The sequence below is a fragment of the Nothobranchius furzeri genome, chromosome 18 (genome assembly GCF_043380555.1).
Source record: "Nothobranchius furzeri strain GRZ-AD chromosome 18, NfurGRZ-RIMD1, whole genome shotgun sequence".
Taxonomy (NCBI): Eukaryota; Metazoa; Chordata; class Actinopteri; order Cyprinodontiformes; family Nothobranchiidae; genus Nothobranchius; species Nothobranchius furzeri.
This window is the reverse complement of record NC_091758.1, coordinates 17565560-17578662: the sequence shown is the minus strand read 5'-3', so window position 1 is coordinate 17578662 and position 13103 is coordinate 17565560. Positions and strand designations below refer to the sequence as shown.

The 13103-nt window shown below is 42.9% G+C and overlaps 1 protein-coding gene across 1 annotated transcript; it reads left to right on the top strand.

Moving 5' to 3' along the window:
* Positions 1-585: 585 nt before the first annotated feature.
* Positions 586-9187, top strand: mavs (mitochondrial antiviral signaling protein). The gene is made up of 5 exons (XM_015969386.3): positions 586-680; positions 2070-2192; positions 2667-2847; positions 6953-7566; positions 7820-9187. The coding sequence occupies exons 1-5, from the start codon at positions 606-608 to the stop codon at positions 8468-8470; spliced, it is 1644 nt and encodes a 547-aa protein (XP_015824872.3). The 5' UTR covers positions 586-605; the 3' UTR covers positions 8471-9187.
* Positions 9188-13103: the final 3916 nt, after the last annotated feature.

The window sequence follows — 13103 nt, the reverse complement described above, 5'->3', positions numbered from 1 at the left end:
GATGATAGATAGATGATAGATAGATAGATAGATAGATAGATAGATAGATAGATAGATAGATAGATAGATAGATAGATAGATAGATAGATAGATAGATAGATAGATAGATAGATAGATAGATAGATAGATGATAGATAGATAGATAGATAGATAGATAGATAGATAGATAGATATAGATGATTGATAGATAGATAGATAGATAGATAGATAGATAGATAGATAGATAGATAGATAGATAGATAGATAGATAGATAGATAGATAGATAGATAGATAGATAGATAGATAGATAGATAGATAGATAGATAGATAGATAGATAGATAGATAGATAGATAGATAGATAGATAGATGATAGATGATAGAATAGTTAAAACTAATTATTTATTATTTTCTATATTTTGTGGGTTTCACTTTTTCTCTTCAGAGCCGCGTGAAAAACGGGATTAAAGGCAGATGTAAACCATGAGTCACAATCTGGTAGGACTTTAAATCTTCTGAAAGCCAATTCGCAACCGAGAGACAAAGCCTCGCCTTCTCCTTGGACGGACGCGTTGTTATTGGTTCGTCATTTGATTGACGTCGTTATTGTCCAATAGTTTGAAGTTTATGCGCAGCTGCAAGGAGAAGAAGGAACAGGACTTTGATAGTGTGACATATTACGGAAAGCTATCAAACAGAAAGGTGAGTCCTCGATTATCCAGACATTTCCTGTTAATTTCACTTTCAGACTTTCATCTGCGCAGAAATCAATAAATACTTTTTCTTGATTTCTTCTGGTAATTAAATTGCGCACAACTTTTAATGATCAATTTCTAAAGGCTGTTTATGGCCTCATGTCTCTAGCTCACATTCAGTTTCTCTTCGGTTTTTCCGTCCATGACGTAAATCGTTAAAATGTGTAAAAACCCTTTCCAGGTCAGTTTTAACCATAAATCAGTAATTTAACACGTTTATTTGAATCATTCACTGTTTGTCCTTGTTAGCTTCTGTACCACCTTAGTTGTGTAAACAAGTATTTGTATCTTTCTGTGTGTAAATCACAAGCAGGCGTGTCAGATTTAGTTTAAAGTGTCACTGTTAACACCTTTTTGCTCTTATTTATTTGCTTCGACCTTCGTGAGGCTGAAGCAGGACTTGAAGCTGTGAGTTTGAGCTAATACATGAAATGTGATCAGACTAACGGACAGAAGCAGCAGCATGACCTGCATAGAGGTCACTGATCTGGCCTGCTGTCAATGGGCTTTTTATTCCTGTGCTGTTAATCTGCAATCTCTCTTCACTTTATACTTAAAGCTAACACACACACACACACACACACACACACACACACACACACACACACACACACACACACACACACACACACACACACACACACTCTTTTTCATGTTGAGATCTGAATAACCTGTTAGGTGAGTGTGTGGTAATCATGGCCACAGCAATCCTGAATAAGCCTGCTGTGGCCATGAATCAGGAAGACTTTGCTCTTTGGATGTTGTCTCTGAGACTCAGCATTTGCAGTTGCAGGTTCCTCCATAGCGCTGCTAGCTGTAGCTGCAGGATGTCCTGTGGCCGTGGGTGACCGTCAGCAGATTAGTTCACCAACCTGTTTAGGTGTCAACTAACAAAGACGTTTACAGTGTATTCAACACAAAACCTGCTCCCAAACCCCGTGTTTGTGTTTGGAAGCATGTCTGTTTCTGGAGCTCTGATATTAAACTGCAGCCTAAAGAAGTTTAATGAGTGACTAGCAGCAGAGGCCTGTTTCCTGCTCAGCTGTAACCTTGAGCTTCTGTGGGAGGATTTTGTTTCTTGAAGGGGAAATGAAAGGTTTCTCTGGCTGTACCAGAAATTGATGTTTTCTTTGTGTATTTAATATGCCGATCTTCACTTTCAGTTTCATTGGATAATCTTGTCCTCGTTGTCTGAGGCAGTAACAGAAACCAAACACCAGATTGATTTTGTTTTTTTAGGTACTTTCTGATATTGTGAAAGAGCTGTTTGTTTGGGTTCTCCTTGTGTTTGTGTGTGAAAATATAACTGAGGTGATAATCTTCTCTTCATTGCCAGATGTCGTACGCCAGTGACAGACTTTGGGATGGATACGTGAGGCGGAACATGGGGATCATTGTTTCCAAAGTGAAACCGACACAGATTATACCTTACCTTCCATGTCTGACTTTACACGACAGGGTGGGTATGAGAACCATGCGTTTAGTGGTTTTTCAACATAAAAATAATAAGTCTTCACCTGTCACATCTCTTCCACCCCACTGCTCTCACTCTAAAACAGTTTTAATTCCTGTATCACAGAAAAAAATGTGATTTAAGTTCAAATCCCATTAGTCATCATCACACGCTCGTGAAATTACATCTCTGTATTTGACCCATCCCCGTGGGGAGCAGTGAGCTGCAGCTATGGCTGTGCTCGGGAATCCGACTGCTTAACGCTGAGTCTTAATCAGGGAGACGTTGGTATGATCCGACCGGGATTCGAACCCCGATCTTCCAGTCCCAGGGCGGACACTCTACCTCTAGGCCACTGAGCTGGTAATTTGGGTCTGGTTACAGGTTAACAACACACACTTAAATGTCCTAGCACTGATGTTCTCTGAGTTGTTTTTAAGACTATCCAGAATCCTTTTCTTCTTTTCAATCTTGTTTCAGGAAAATATTGAGGCCAAACGGGACTTTAGTGGGCACTACGAGGCCATGAAACTTCTTCTTGATTGTCTGAGACGAAGAGAAAATTGGCCAGAGCAGTTCATTGCAGCCCTTGAGGAATGTGAACATAAAGAACTCGCATCTGAGGTCAGAAAGGAGTACAACACTCTGATGGGCGTCAACAGTAAGTCACCCAACAACCTACACAGGGCTTTCTGCTGTTATTTATTATGTCTGACTTTTGGTTCACATCACCTCAACTGTAGCTTTAGTGCCCTACAGGTCGGTCTAGCTATGCTCCATAGCCTCAGCAGGTCAACCACTGGCTCAAAAACGTCAGTTTTAAGTGTTTTACTGTTTAAACATGTCTCAGAATGAGCATGAAGTGTCCAAAATGTACAGATATCTGGCAATGGCTCGCCATTCTGTAATGAGTTAATTTACATGTTATTTAATAAGCCATAAGACAAAAGATTCCATAGTAAATATGAAATCAACTTATGGACCTATGGGTACTGTTTAACCAGAAGATTGGAACTTTTTGTTGTAGGGATTAGGTAACAGCTTCGTATTAATTCAGAGACAACAGAAGAGAGAGTCAGGTTTTAAAAGTTTAATGATTTATTACTAAACAAATTAAAACTAGACTAACTTAAACACTAAATGTATGGTGTAACTAAGTGAATGAGATGGAGAATGGTGTAGTGTGGAATGTTGCTCAGAACCAGCAAATCCGAAGAAACGATTAGTTCTGGTGGGAAGTAGAGGTGATGTCTTCGCGCTAAGCTTTGGTTAGGAGATTCATAAACACATTTGACGCCATTCTTGTCGGTCTACGTACTCTTAGCGGAAGTCCCCGTCTAGATCAGGAGGTGTAGAGGTCCAGCTTGAGCTTCATGGAGCCGGGGCCTGTAGAAACAGCCACGGCAGCCGACCACCAGTCTTGAGATACTTCCGGGTCACGACAGTTTGTTGGCATCTAGCGAGACCCAAACCTGGTTCAGCTTTTATTCTGAAAGGAACCGTTGCTGCAGCTGGAACAGCAACAGGTTTTATCCAGCTTGTCGTTGGTTCTTTTGGCTGAAGAAGAAAGTAATGGATTGGCCACTCCGACAACTTCTCTAGAACGCTTTGAACTGACGTTAAAGATGACGTGGGCATAGTTTTATACTTTGGATATTTGGGTTTATGGTCGAATGAAAAGATGACAGATTTACCAAGCACCACCAAAACCACGCCTCCGTCAGATCTGGCAGATTCTGATTGGATCAGTAAAAGCAATGTGCCATCTCTTAACGCTACGTGAGATCAGTCCTAGTGGAAACATTTAAAGTCATATTACTTATTATATTCTATAGGATTATAATAAAGTAATTAATATTTTGATTTCACAGATTGGTCACATCTTATTATTGACGAACACTTTGTTTGATTAGCTTTATTAAAATAGAGTTCTTTCATTTATTAAAAAGAGAGAGTCCTTTTCTTCATTCTTCTCTTGAGCTGGAAAGAAGCAGGTTATAGCAAATGCATGAGACCTTGAGGCCATATCTCATGCAGACTAGTCCTGTGTCAGAGGAGAGGGGGAAAATGACTTTTGGTGGAAAAGTAATTTCATTCCGTTACACAATATATTAAGGATTTCACCTCGATAACGATAAATGGACGATAACTACAGGTATGTGCAGAGACAAAAGTTGTCCACTAGGCGGGGCTGTCACGCATATTACGTTGAGTCACATTTTGAGTGACAAGGTGGTACAGCTTCTTAAAGGGACATAAACGTTGCCAACCTACTCGCATCTTTTCATTTTTTTTATTATCAAATATATTGACATGGGAAAAATTCTCGATAAGAGTCAGAAATTTTGATAGCGATAAATTTTCGATTTATTGCCCAGCCCTATTCGGTTGTCATTTATATTTTACAATGGAGTTGTATGCATGTTCCGTTTGAAGTTCGTTCTGTTCCCATGGTCGTCAGTAACTGAAAATGGACTGGAATTGGATTTGTGTGGTTTGTCTGTTGCTCCACGAAGGGTCCCAAATCGCAGCATAGCTTTAGAAGTCGGGTTCACTCCGGAGTGAGTGCTCTGCCAAATCCTCCATTAACACAAGATCAGCCAGCGACAATGTCGGACTCGTAGGTTCTAACAGCAGTTAAAGCTGTTCCACAGAAGTAATGGCATAGTGGGTAAATATAGCATGTGGAGGACTGAGACCCTCGGTATTTGTGGTTTCCCCGTTCTACCACTAGATGCTGTTCATCTGCATCGTCTGAGTTGTTCCTACATTTAGGAACATGTCCACACACACACCACACAATGTGTAAAACTGTTCCTACACACAGAGTTCACACAGATCTGTGAGTAGATATGGTGGATAAATGACAGCCTTGGGCGGGGCTATTTAATTCCAGGCCTCGAGGGCCGGTATCCAGCACGTTTTAGTGGTTTCTCTGGTCCAACACACCTGATTCAGAGGTTGGATCACCTGTGCAGCAGTTCCTCAGGCTCTGTTAATCACCTGCTGATAGAAATCAGGTGTGTTGAAGCAGAGTAAAACCAAAATGTGCTGGATACCGGCCCTCGAGGCCTGGAATTGAATAGCCCTGGCCTTGGGCTTATTTTTTTTGACACATGAGCAGATAGTTACTTATCTTCTTTATTTCAAAATAAAATTTATCTGCTTCTTCTTTTTCAACCGTGTATGACGGACGGCACTGTTGACTGCTCTGATTGGCATCTGGCCTCCTGAAGAGTTTTATCTGCTTTAAGTGTTCTACATCAGCCTCTGCAGAACCAGAGCAACGATCCCGACCATGAAATAGTCACCCCCCTTTCCTTCAGGCAGAACACAGAGCAGCCTTAAAGCCCAGGCAACAAGGCTGAGGCTCATGACCTCTGACCCCTGAGCTGTTCTCTGCTCTTTGTTCACTACGGTCTGTTGTTAGGTGTTTATTATTTATTCATGCTGGTCTGAGGAACACCTTTGGTTCACTCTTGCCTCCAATGTGCTGTTGTGCTGTATGGCTACACAATAGATTAATACTTTATTGTAATGATGGAAACATGTGCAGCATCAGTCCCAGATATTTACCCAGATGAAGCTCTGCTGCTCCACAGCTGATTTGGATTGTAGAGGCAGAGAGGCTAAATTATATATTAGAATATAAATATTTGATAATACCATTTAAGATGGTAAAACGTTTTTCTAAAGTTGTGCGTCTCCGATGTGCAAAATGTTGATGCAGGTTTAAACTGGGCCACAAATGTCATTTGCTCAGGTTGAACAAAACCTACTAGTTTGGGGTCTTTTTATTTCTATTCTGCTTCACGTTATTTTAAAGTGTGTAATTTGTATAAAAGATTATCTTTATTTATGTGTGTGTAAATGGTGGGCAGGCCAATCAGAAAGCACCGAGCTCACACGCGGCTGAAGCGGCGCCTGCTCTTTGTGAGAGGAGTCAGGAGCAGACACACAAACCCAAACGTCCCAGATTTCATTCATGCCTTTTCTGGCTTTTTGTCTGCTTCAGCTTTGGGCCTAGTCCACACGTAGCCGGGTTTTTAAAAAAACGAATATCCGCCCCTCCAAAAACTTGCATCCACACCACCTCCTTTAAAAAAAAAAAAAACTCTGTCCACACGTACCCGGATTAATACGTTGTTAAGGACATGCCAGACCTGTAGGCGGCAGTACTTCCCCCGTTCTTAACCTCGTCTTTCGTCTGTGGTCTTCCGCAAGGAGCAGTAATTCCGCTTGCAAAAACAAACAAGCAAAAAGCGCTTGGACAATTGATAAAGCGAGCGCAGCTCTGAGGGCATCCATGCTGTCGGCTAGTGTAAACACAGGTCGCACACGTGATGTCAGCATTTTTTTGTCGCGGAAAGTGACGTTGCGGAGCTTAAAACTCCGGTTTTGTCTGTCCACACGCAGACACTCAAAACGGAGAAAACGCAGATCTTCACTTTGGCCGGAGTTTTTAAAAAGATCTGTTTTCGTGTGAAAAAACTCCGTTTTCGTGTGGATGACGGGCCAAAACGTAGAAAAATATCTACGTTTTGGCAGATCCCCGTCTACGTGTGGACAGGGCCTTGATCGCGTTCAACATTTTCTTCTGTTTCATAATTAATGTTACTACAATCATCGTTTTGGTTCAGAATCATATTTTAATATTTGCTCATTAGATAAATAAAACACTTGCTTTGTATTTTCTAGAATGAACCTAGCTGTAATTAAGTAATAAATAACAAATGTAAATATCACCGCTGTATTCTTCGTCCTAGATCCTAACCCCAGCTCCACCCCAACAACACTCATCAGAGCTCATGTCCATCCAGCACCAGCTGCTGCTGTGGCTCCCCCAGTGGTACCTCCTCCAGCTAATCCAGAACCAGCTCCCCTGGCTCCCCCCACACATCAGCAAGCTGGCCAGGCTGAAGCCCTCTCCCCACCTGAACCTGTCCCTGAGCTTTCACAGTCCACCCTGAATCAAGTTCCACTTCCTCCATCAACCCCTCCGCCTTCTCCCGAAGCCCCACGGGAAGAGGTTCATGCTCCCCAGAATCTGAGTGAAAACTCTGAATCAGACATCCATGATGCCTCTGGAGATGCTCGCCTAACTCCAGGTGAGATGAGGTCAGGAAGCAAAGCTGTTGCTCCTCCTCAACACTACCCTCCTGCTCCGGCCGTGAAAAGGGACACGTCCCGTTCCCCTGGTCTTCCTCAAACACAGCAGAGCCCATCCCCTTGTCAGATTAACCCAGATTTAAACAACGGATCTTCTTCTCGTTCAATGACTCCAGAGAAGCTTCCGGTCCAGGACACCGCACCTCCGGTCCACAAAGTTCCCTTGTCCACTTCTCCACTGGCTAAGACTTCTGAACCTGCAGTTACACAGGTGACTAACAGCTTTGACTCACTCCTGATCTATTCATTTCAGTTGTAAAGCACGTCACTACACTGTGGTGGAGTGTCTCCACGGGGACTGATCCAATGTTAGTCAGGCGTCCTGGCTCTGAGTCTAGCGTTCAGCTGCACTGATTACAACAATTCAGCCATAGACATTTATTATGATGTCTTCTCAGTTTTCTACGTTAATTCTGTATTTGCAGAACAGCGATAAAATAAAATGTCACGATTTTCACCCACAGGTTGCTAACAGCAGCCCACAGACGAAGGCTGCAGCAGCTACAGCCTCTGCAGAGTCTTGTGATGATGACGACGACGATGAGAACGTGTGTCTGAGCAAGCCGGGCCAATTGTTCAGCGTCCATCCAGAAAGCCAAGCCATCGCACCTGTCCCAGCCTCCAGCTCACCTGCACAGCTGTTCTCTGGTAACAGTGAGCGCCTGGAACTCAGCGAGTCTACCTCGGACACAGTGAGCCCGGCGCCGCCCTGCCACAACAACAGCGTTACTCAGAACCACAACGAACCTGAAGAGAACCACTACGAGTCTCCGAATCAGAGCTTCGAGGTGGTTGAGAGTATGATGCAGTATGCAGAAATGCCCTCTGTTCCTAACCTGAATGGTCAACCCACACAGTCTCTTCGCCCTGCCAACAGAGAGAGATCTGATGAAAGCTCCTCCGAAGCTCCAGGATTCACCAGTTCTGCTAATTATCTTGCTAACGAGGGCTACAACCCCTCTGCAGCTAGTTTTTCACCTGATCTGAAATCCCAGCAGAAATCGGAGAAAAACACGGGGACCTCTGTCTACCAATCAAATACCACTAAATACATTCTGGGTGCTGCAGGAGTCGGGGCCTGCGTGCTGCTGATGGCATGGAGGTTTAGGAAATGAAAACCTTTAATGGCAGAAAACATACAATTTTAACAACTCGTTTATTCAGTCATTCGCTTTACCTGCCGTTCCTGCTCTGGGCTGTGCTGAGCTGATGTCGCCTCCAGCAGGTAGATGGTGAGAGGCATGGTTACACCTGGTCAGGTAAAGTGTTCCATCACAGGTTTTATGTAAAACTTAAATGTAAAGGTTTGGTCTTTTCCTGCAGCCACTGGATAGCCTGATACATCAGTGTAACAACTGCCTATGATAGACTTTAATTATGTGGGTCAATCATGTTGGTTTTAGCTTTGACTGATTTTACTGATGAACAAATTAACTTTGTAACTAAAAACAGCCAAATGGAAACCACCGGTTTTATTTGGTTCACTTCTGATTTTTGTTGGGACGTCTGGTTTGTTTTGCACTTGATGCAAATGAGGATTTTAAAGAGACTTAATGATGCTGAAGCTTTGTTCTAATCATAATCTTGTCTGCTGATTTGGAGAAGGCCACTGCTTGTGAGATTGGTTATCAGGACTTGGGTTGATGTGGATTATAGGAGGAGAGCAGCTTTGCATATTTTAAACATCCCTTTGTGTTAAAATCCCCGGGGATCTGGGCTGCTAATGGTGACTAGAGCTCTATGTATTTATTTGTACATAAACAAAAATACTCTAGATATATATTTTTTAAAGAAACTCAATTTTAAAAGTACCCCAAAGCACTAGTTTAAGACTACTTCGAGTCCAAGAATCAGGGAAACCATAATACGTTTTATTTTGGGTCTTTTTAGGGGTTTTGTTTCCTATTGTAGGAAACTGGCTGCAAAATCGAGAATGGCATCATCTTCCAGTTTAACTTTGAACAAGAATGTTTTAATGACAGGTGTGTGTGACTGATGACATTAGAAATGTGTGTTAAGTTGGAAATGAGGAGCGTTCAAGTCTTTTCAGAGACGTGCAAAAGTTAGATCTAAAATTTTATTGGCAATAATCTAAGTTGAAACTTATCTTGGATTGCACTGTAAAAAGATACACAAACATTTTCTGAACATGCTTTAATCCAGAAGATGTAGCAAAGTTATGATCTTATATGAACAACACAGATGCAGGTAAATGTGATTTCTCATGACTTGTAAAACCCTGGTTATGTTTTTTCTGCACCTTTTCTTTCTTCAGCTATGCACTTCAGTGTTGTGATAAATAAACTTAGTAATCACCATGGATGTTCATGTAGTTAATTTTATTTCAGGTTGGGGAAACGGACCATAGGACAAGTGTAGCAGACTAGTATTGGTCTTGGTACTTAGGGTGTGATGTGTATGAAACTATTTACTGTTACCTGCGCTCAAAAGGAGTCATGGGATAAATCCAAAATCTGGACCGCCCTAAGATTCAGTGTAAATGTTTATTTTCATTTGAAGCTGCCATAGGTTTATACACCTACTTAGTTGCAATGAATAAAATCCGTAATTGTAAGCATAATTTTTATGAGCTGGTCTTTGCTGTTCACTGGAAGATAAATCAAACCATTTCTGACCAGAGTGAACTAATCATATGCATCTGTACATAAATCACCCTATACTCAGGATGTATCACCACCACCACTTCTTAGCTTTCTGAATTACTACAGTTAAAAAAACTCTGAATTTGGCATTTTTTCTCCTTAATCTTAAACCTGTCTTGGAAATGTAATCACTTTTAGAATAAAGTTAAAATTCTGGGGTTCGGGAGAGGAGGGTCAATCGGACAGACGAAGCTTGGATTCAGGAGGAGCAGTTTGGTTTCATCCTGGCTATGGAATGCTGGACCAGCTCTGCACCCTGAAGTCTAATTTATACATGGGACAGAGATGTTAAAACCACACGTTCCAGAGGGCATTAGGAGAGGTGGTGCTGTTAAAAGACCAGCAGCTCCTTTTGTCACAAATCAGAGCTGTACATATCAGATCCGCTCTTGCGCTTCTCAAAAATCAAATTCAAGCACTTTCAAGGTGAGTTTTCAAGATTTTCCAGCATCTATGAATGATGATCATGTTAACTGGGCAAATAGTCCTCGTAAATTTTATTGTGTTGCAACCAATTCTAGTTGAAGTTTCAAGCAGTTATTCAAATTTCAATTGAAGTGGGGCAAGTTTTGAACTTTGGCCTTCCATACTTCCTGCAGAATTTGACATCTCACCGGTGTGAGTTTTAAGGTGGCGATCCATGTCTTTTTGTCCATATTATGTCTTGAAGGTACCTGCAGGTGAGGAGGAGCAGACTGGATCTGATGAAGTAAAGCAGTCAAGAGAAACCGACCTGAAAAACAACAGGAGTGTCCTTCAGAAGTCACAGTTGGGTTTAACTTTTTACAATGTGTTCTCTGAGACTTGGTCAAAGTGTTCTTCACATTTCTCATTTGTGGGAAGTCCGTGCGGAGCTGGCTGGGACAAATCCCTTTTGATCAGAGAAGCCAGGTCCACCGGAGAAACGAGACCCAGATCGTTTCCTCCAGTGTGGACAACCAGAACGTCAGGGGGACCGTGTGTGGAAGAATAAAAGCTGGGTAGGACGCCCCCCCCAGCGCATGCCTCCTTTGCCAAACCACTGGACAGTGGCTTTGAGACTAAAGTTTGCCCCAAACTGCTTCTGAGCCGCCTCTTCACCCCGTCTGATGTAACTGGAACCAATTATCCAGATTACTGGGGTGGGAGGCTGCTCAGCTTTGGTGGTAGGTGTAGTTTTGGGGGGTCTGGAGACATGTGTGGGTGCTGAATCCGTCTCTTTGCGACGACCTTTGAGTCTAATCATAGTGGGACGTTTCTGCTGAGGGGTGTCCTCAGACAGAGCTGGGGAAATCAGCATTTTCATGACCTCCGTCACTCAAATGCTTTCTTTTCCCCAGCAACTGAATGCGAGGAGCATCCTTGAGCTGGAGAGAAGATGGCTGCCTTATCTCAGCTAAGGAAATTCCTCTGTAACGCGCCAGCATTTTATATCTTGTGTCTTCACGATTAGCCCACAGCCTGGGTAGGCCTATCAGGATCTGCTCTGGAGTGGTTTTCCTCTTATCTCTCTGAGCGCTCCTTTTCTGTGGCCGTCTCCAAGTTTAGGTCCTCCACCACCTCTCTTACCCATGGTGTCCCACAAGGTTCTGTGCTGGGGCCTCTGCTCTTCCTCCTCTAACTGCTTCCTCTTCAGCACATCCTGAGCTCCTTCAAAGGAATCTCCTATCATCTTTATGCAGATGACATCCAACTGTACATCTCCTTTAAGCCCCATGAGATGTCTAAGCTGCAGCTGTTACACACCTGCTTAGACTCTATCAAAACCTGGATGGCTGGGAGCTTTCTTCAGCTGAATGAAGATAAGACTGAGATCCTCATCTGTGCCCCAGACAAGGTGGTTCCCAAAGTCAGAGACTCTTGGTCAGCTTGCTTCTCACACCAAACCTTCTGTCAGGAATCTTGGCATGACCTTTGACCCACCTCTCACCCTGGATTCTCATGTCAGTTCTCTTGTTCGCTCTTCCTTCTTCCATCTCAGGAACGTTGCTAAGCTGAGTCCCATTCTGTCCCGTTCTGAACTTGAGACAGTTATCTACACCTTCATCTCCTCATGCTTAGACTACTCTAACTCTCTTTTCACGTGTCTGAGCAGAACCTCCCTGAACCGTCTACAGGTGGTTCAGAATACCTTTGCTCGGCTTCTGACCAAGTCCTCCAAACACACCCACATCACCCCGCTTCTCCTCCAGCTTCACTGGCTGCCAGTCAACTTCAGGGTTCATTTCAAGATCCTGGTTCTGGTCTATAGGGCCTTACATGGACAAGCACCATCTTACATTGGTGATCTTCTTAGTCCCTACACCCCCAGCAGGTCCCTGAGGTCCAGTGATCAAAGCCTACTGGTTGTGCAGCACACCAGGCTAAAGACCAAAGGTGACAGATCATTTGCTGCTGTGGCCCCCAGACTCTGGAACTCTCTCCCCCTGAGCCTGAGATCAGTGGACTCAGTGGTCTCCTTTAAAAAGCAGCTGAAGACTCACTTGTTCAAGCTGGCTTTTGTATGACCTTCTTCACCACTCTCTATTTATTCTCCTCTCCCCACCTATTCAACCTTCCTCAGGATCCACTGATTTCCCTCTTTCCTATTCACTCTCTCTCTCTTTCTTAACATTTTTAATCACAATTGTCTATTTTTGCTCATTTAAAATATATTTTAAACATTTTCTAAATGCTTTTTTATATTTTTACATTTTTTGTTTTTGTGAAGCGCCTCTTGATTTTTATCTTGAGAGGTGCCATAGAAAAGATATTTTCTTCTTCTTCACAGAACGGAGTTTTTTGTGGAGATAGATGTTAAACCTCTGCTGGTGTCCACAGACACTGCTGTCTTGAAAAAGACACTTTTTGTTTCCTCTCTGGACTCAATCTGATGAGAAGACTTGTCAGATTTCAATGCAGACACACTTTGTTCACGTGTTTCTGCAAAGCTAGTTCCTCTGAAGCTAGCCAGGCGCTCATACCTGAGTTGTTTGTAAAACAGCTGTCGCTCAGAGGACCTTTGTTCTGACGGGAAAGCTGGATGGCTTTTTGAGAAGACAAAGAGAACTTTGTACTCCATGATTCCTGAGCAGTGAATAAATATTAAGATAGTTATTCACCAAAT

Bases quoted from the DNA above. Each gene is read 5' to 3' on its own strand.
- mavs (XM_015969386.3), top strand. From the start codon at position 606: ATGCGCAGCTGCAAGGAGAAGAAGGAACAGGACTTTGATAGTGTGACA. The intron at 2,193-2,666 runs GTGGGTATGAGA...ATCTTGTTTCAG, and splicing joins GTCTGACTTTACACGACAGG to GAAAATATTGAGGCCAAACG. The intron at 7,567-7,819 runs GTGACTAACAGC...TTTCACCCACAG, and splicing joins CTGAACCTGCAGTTACACAG to GTTGCTAACAGCAGCCCACA.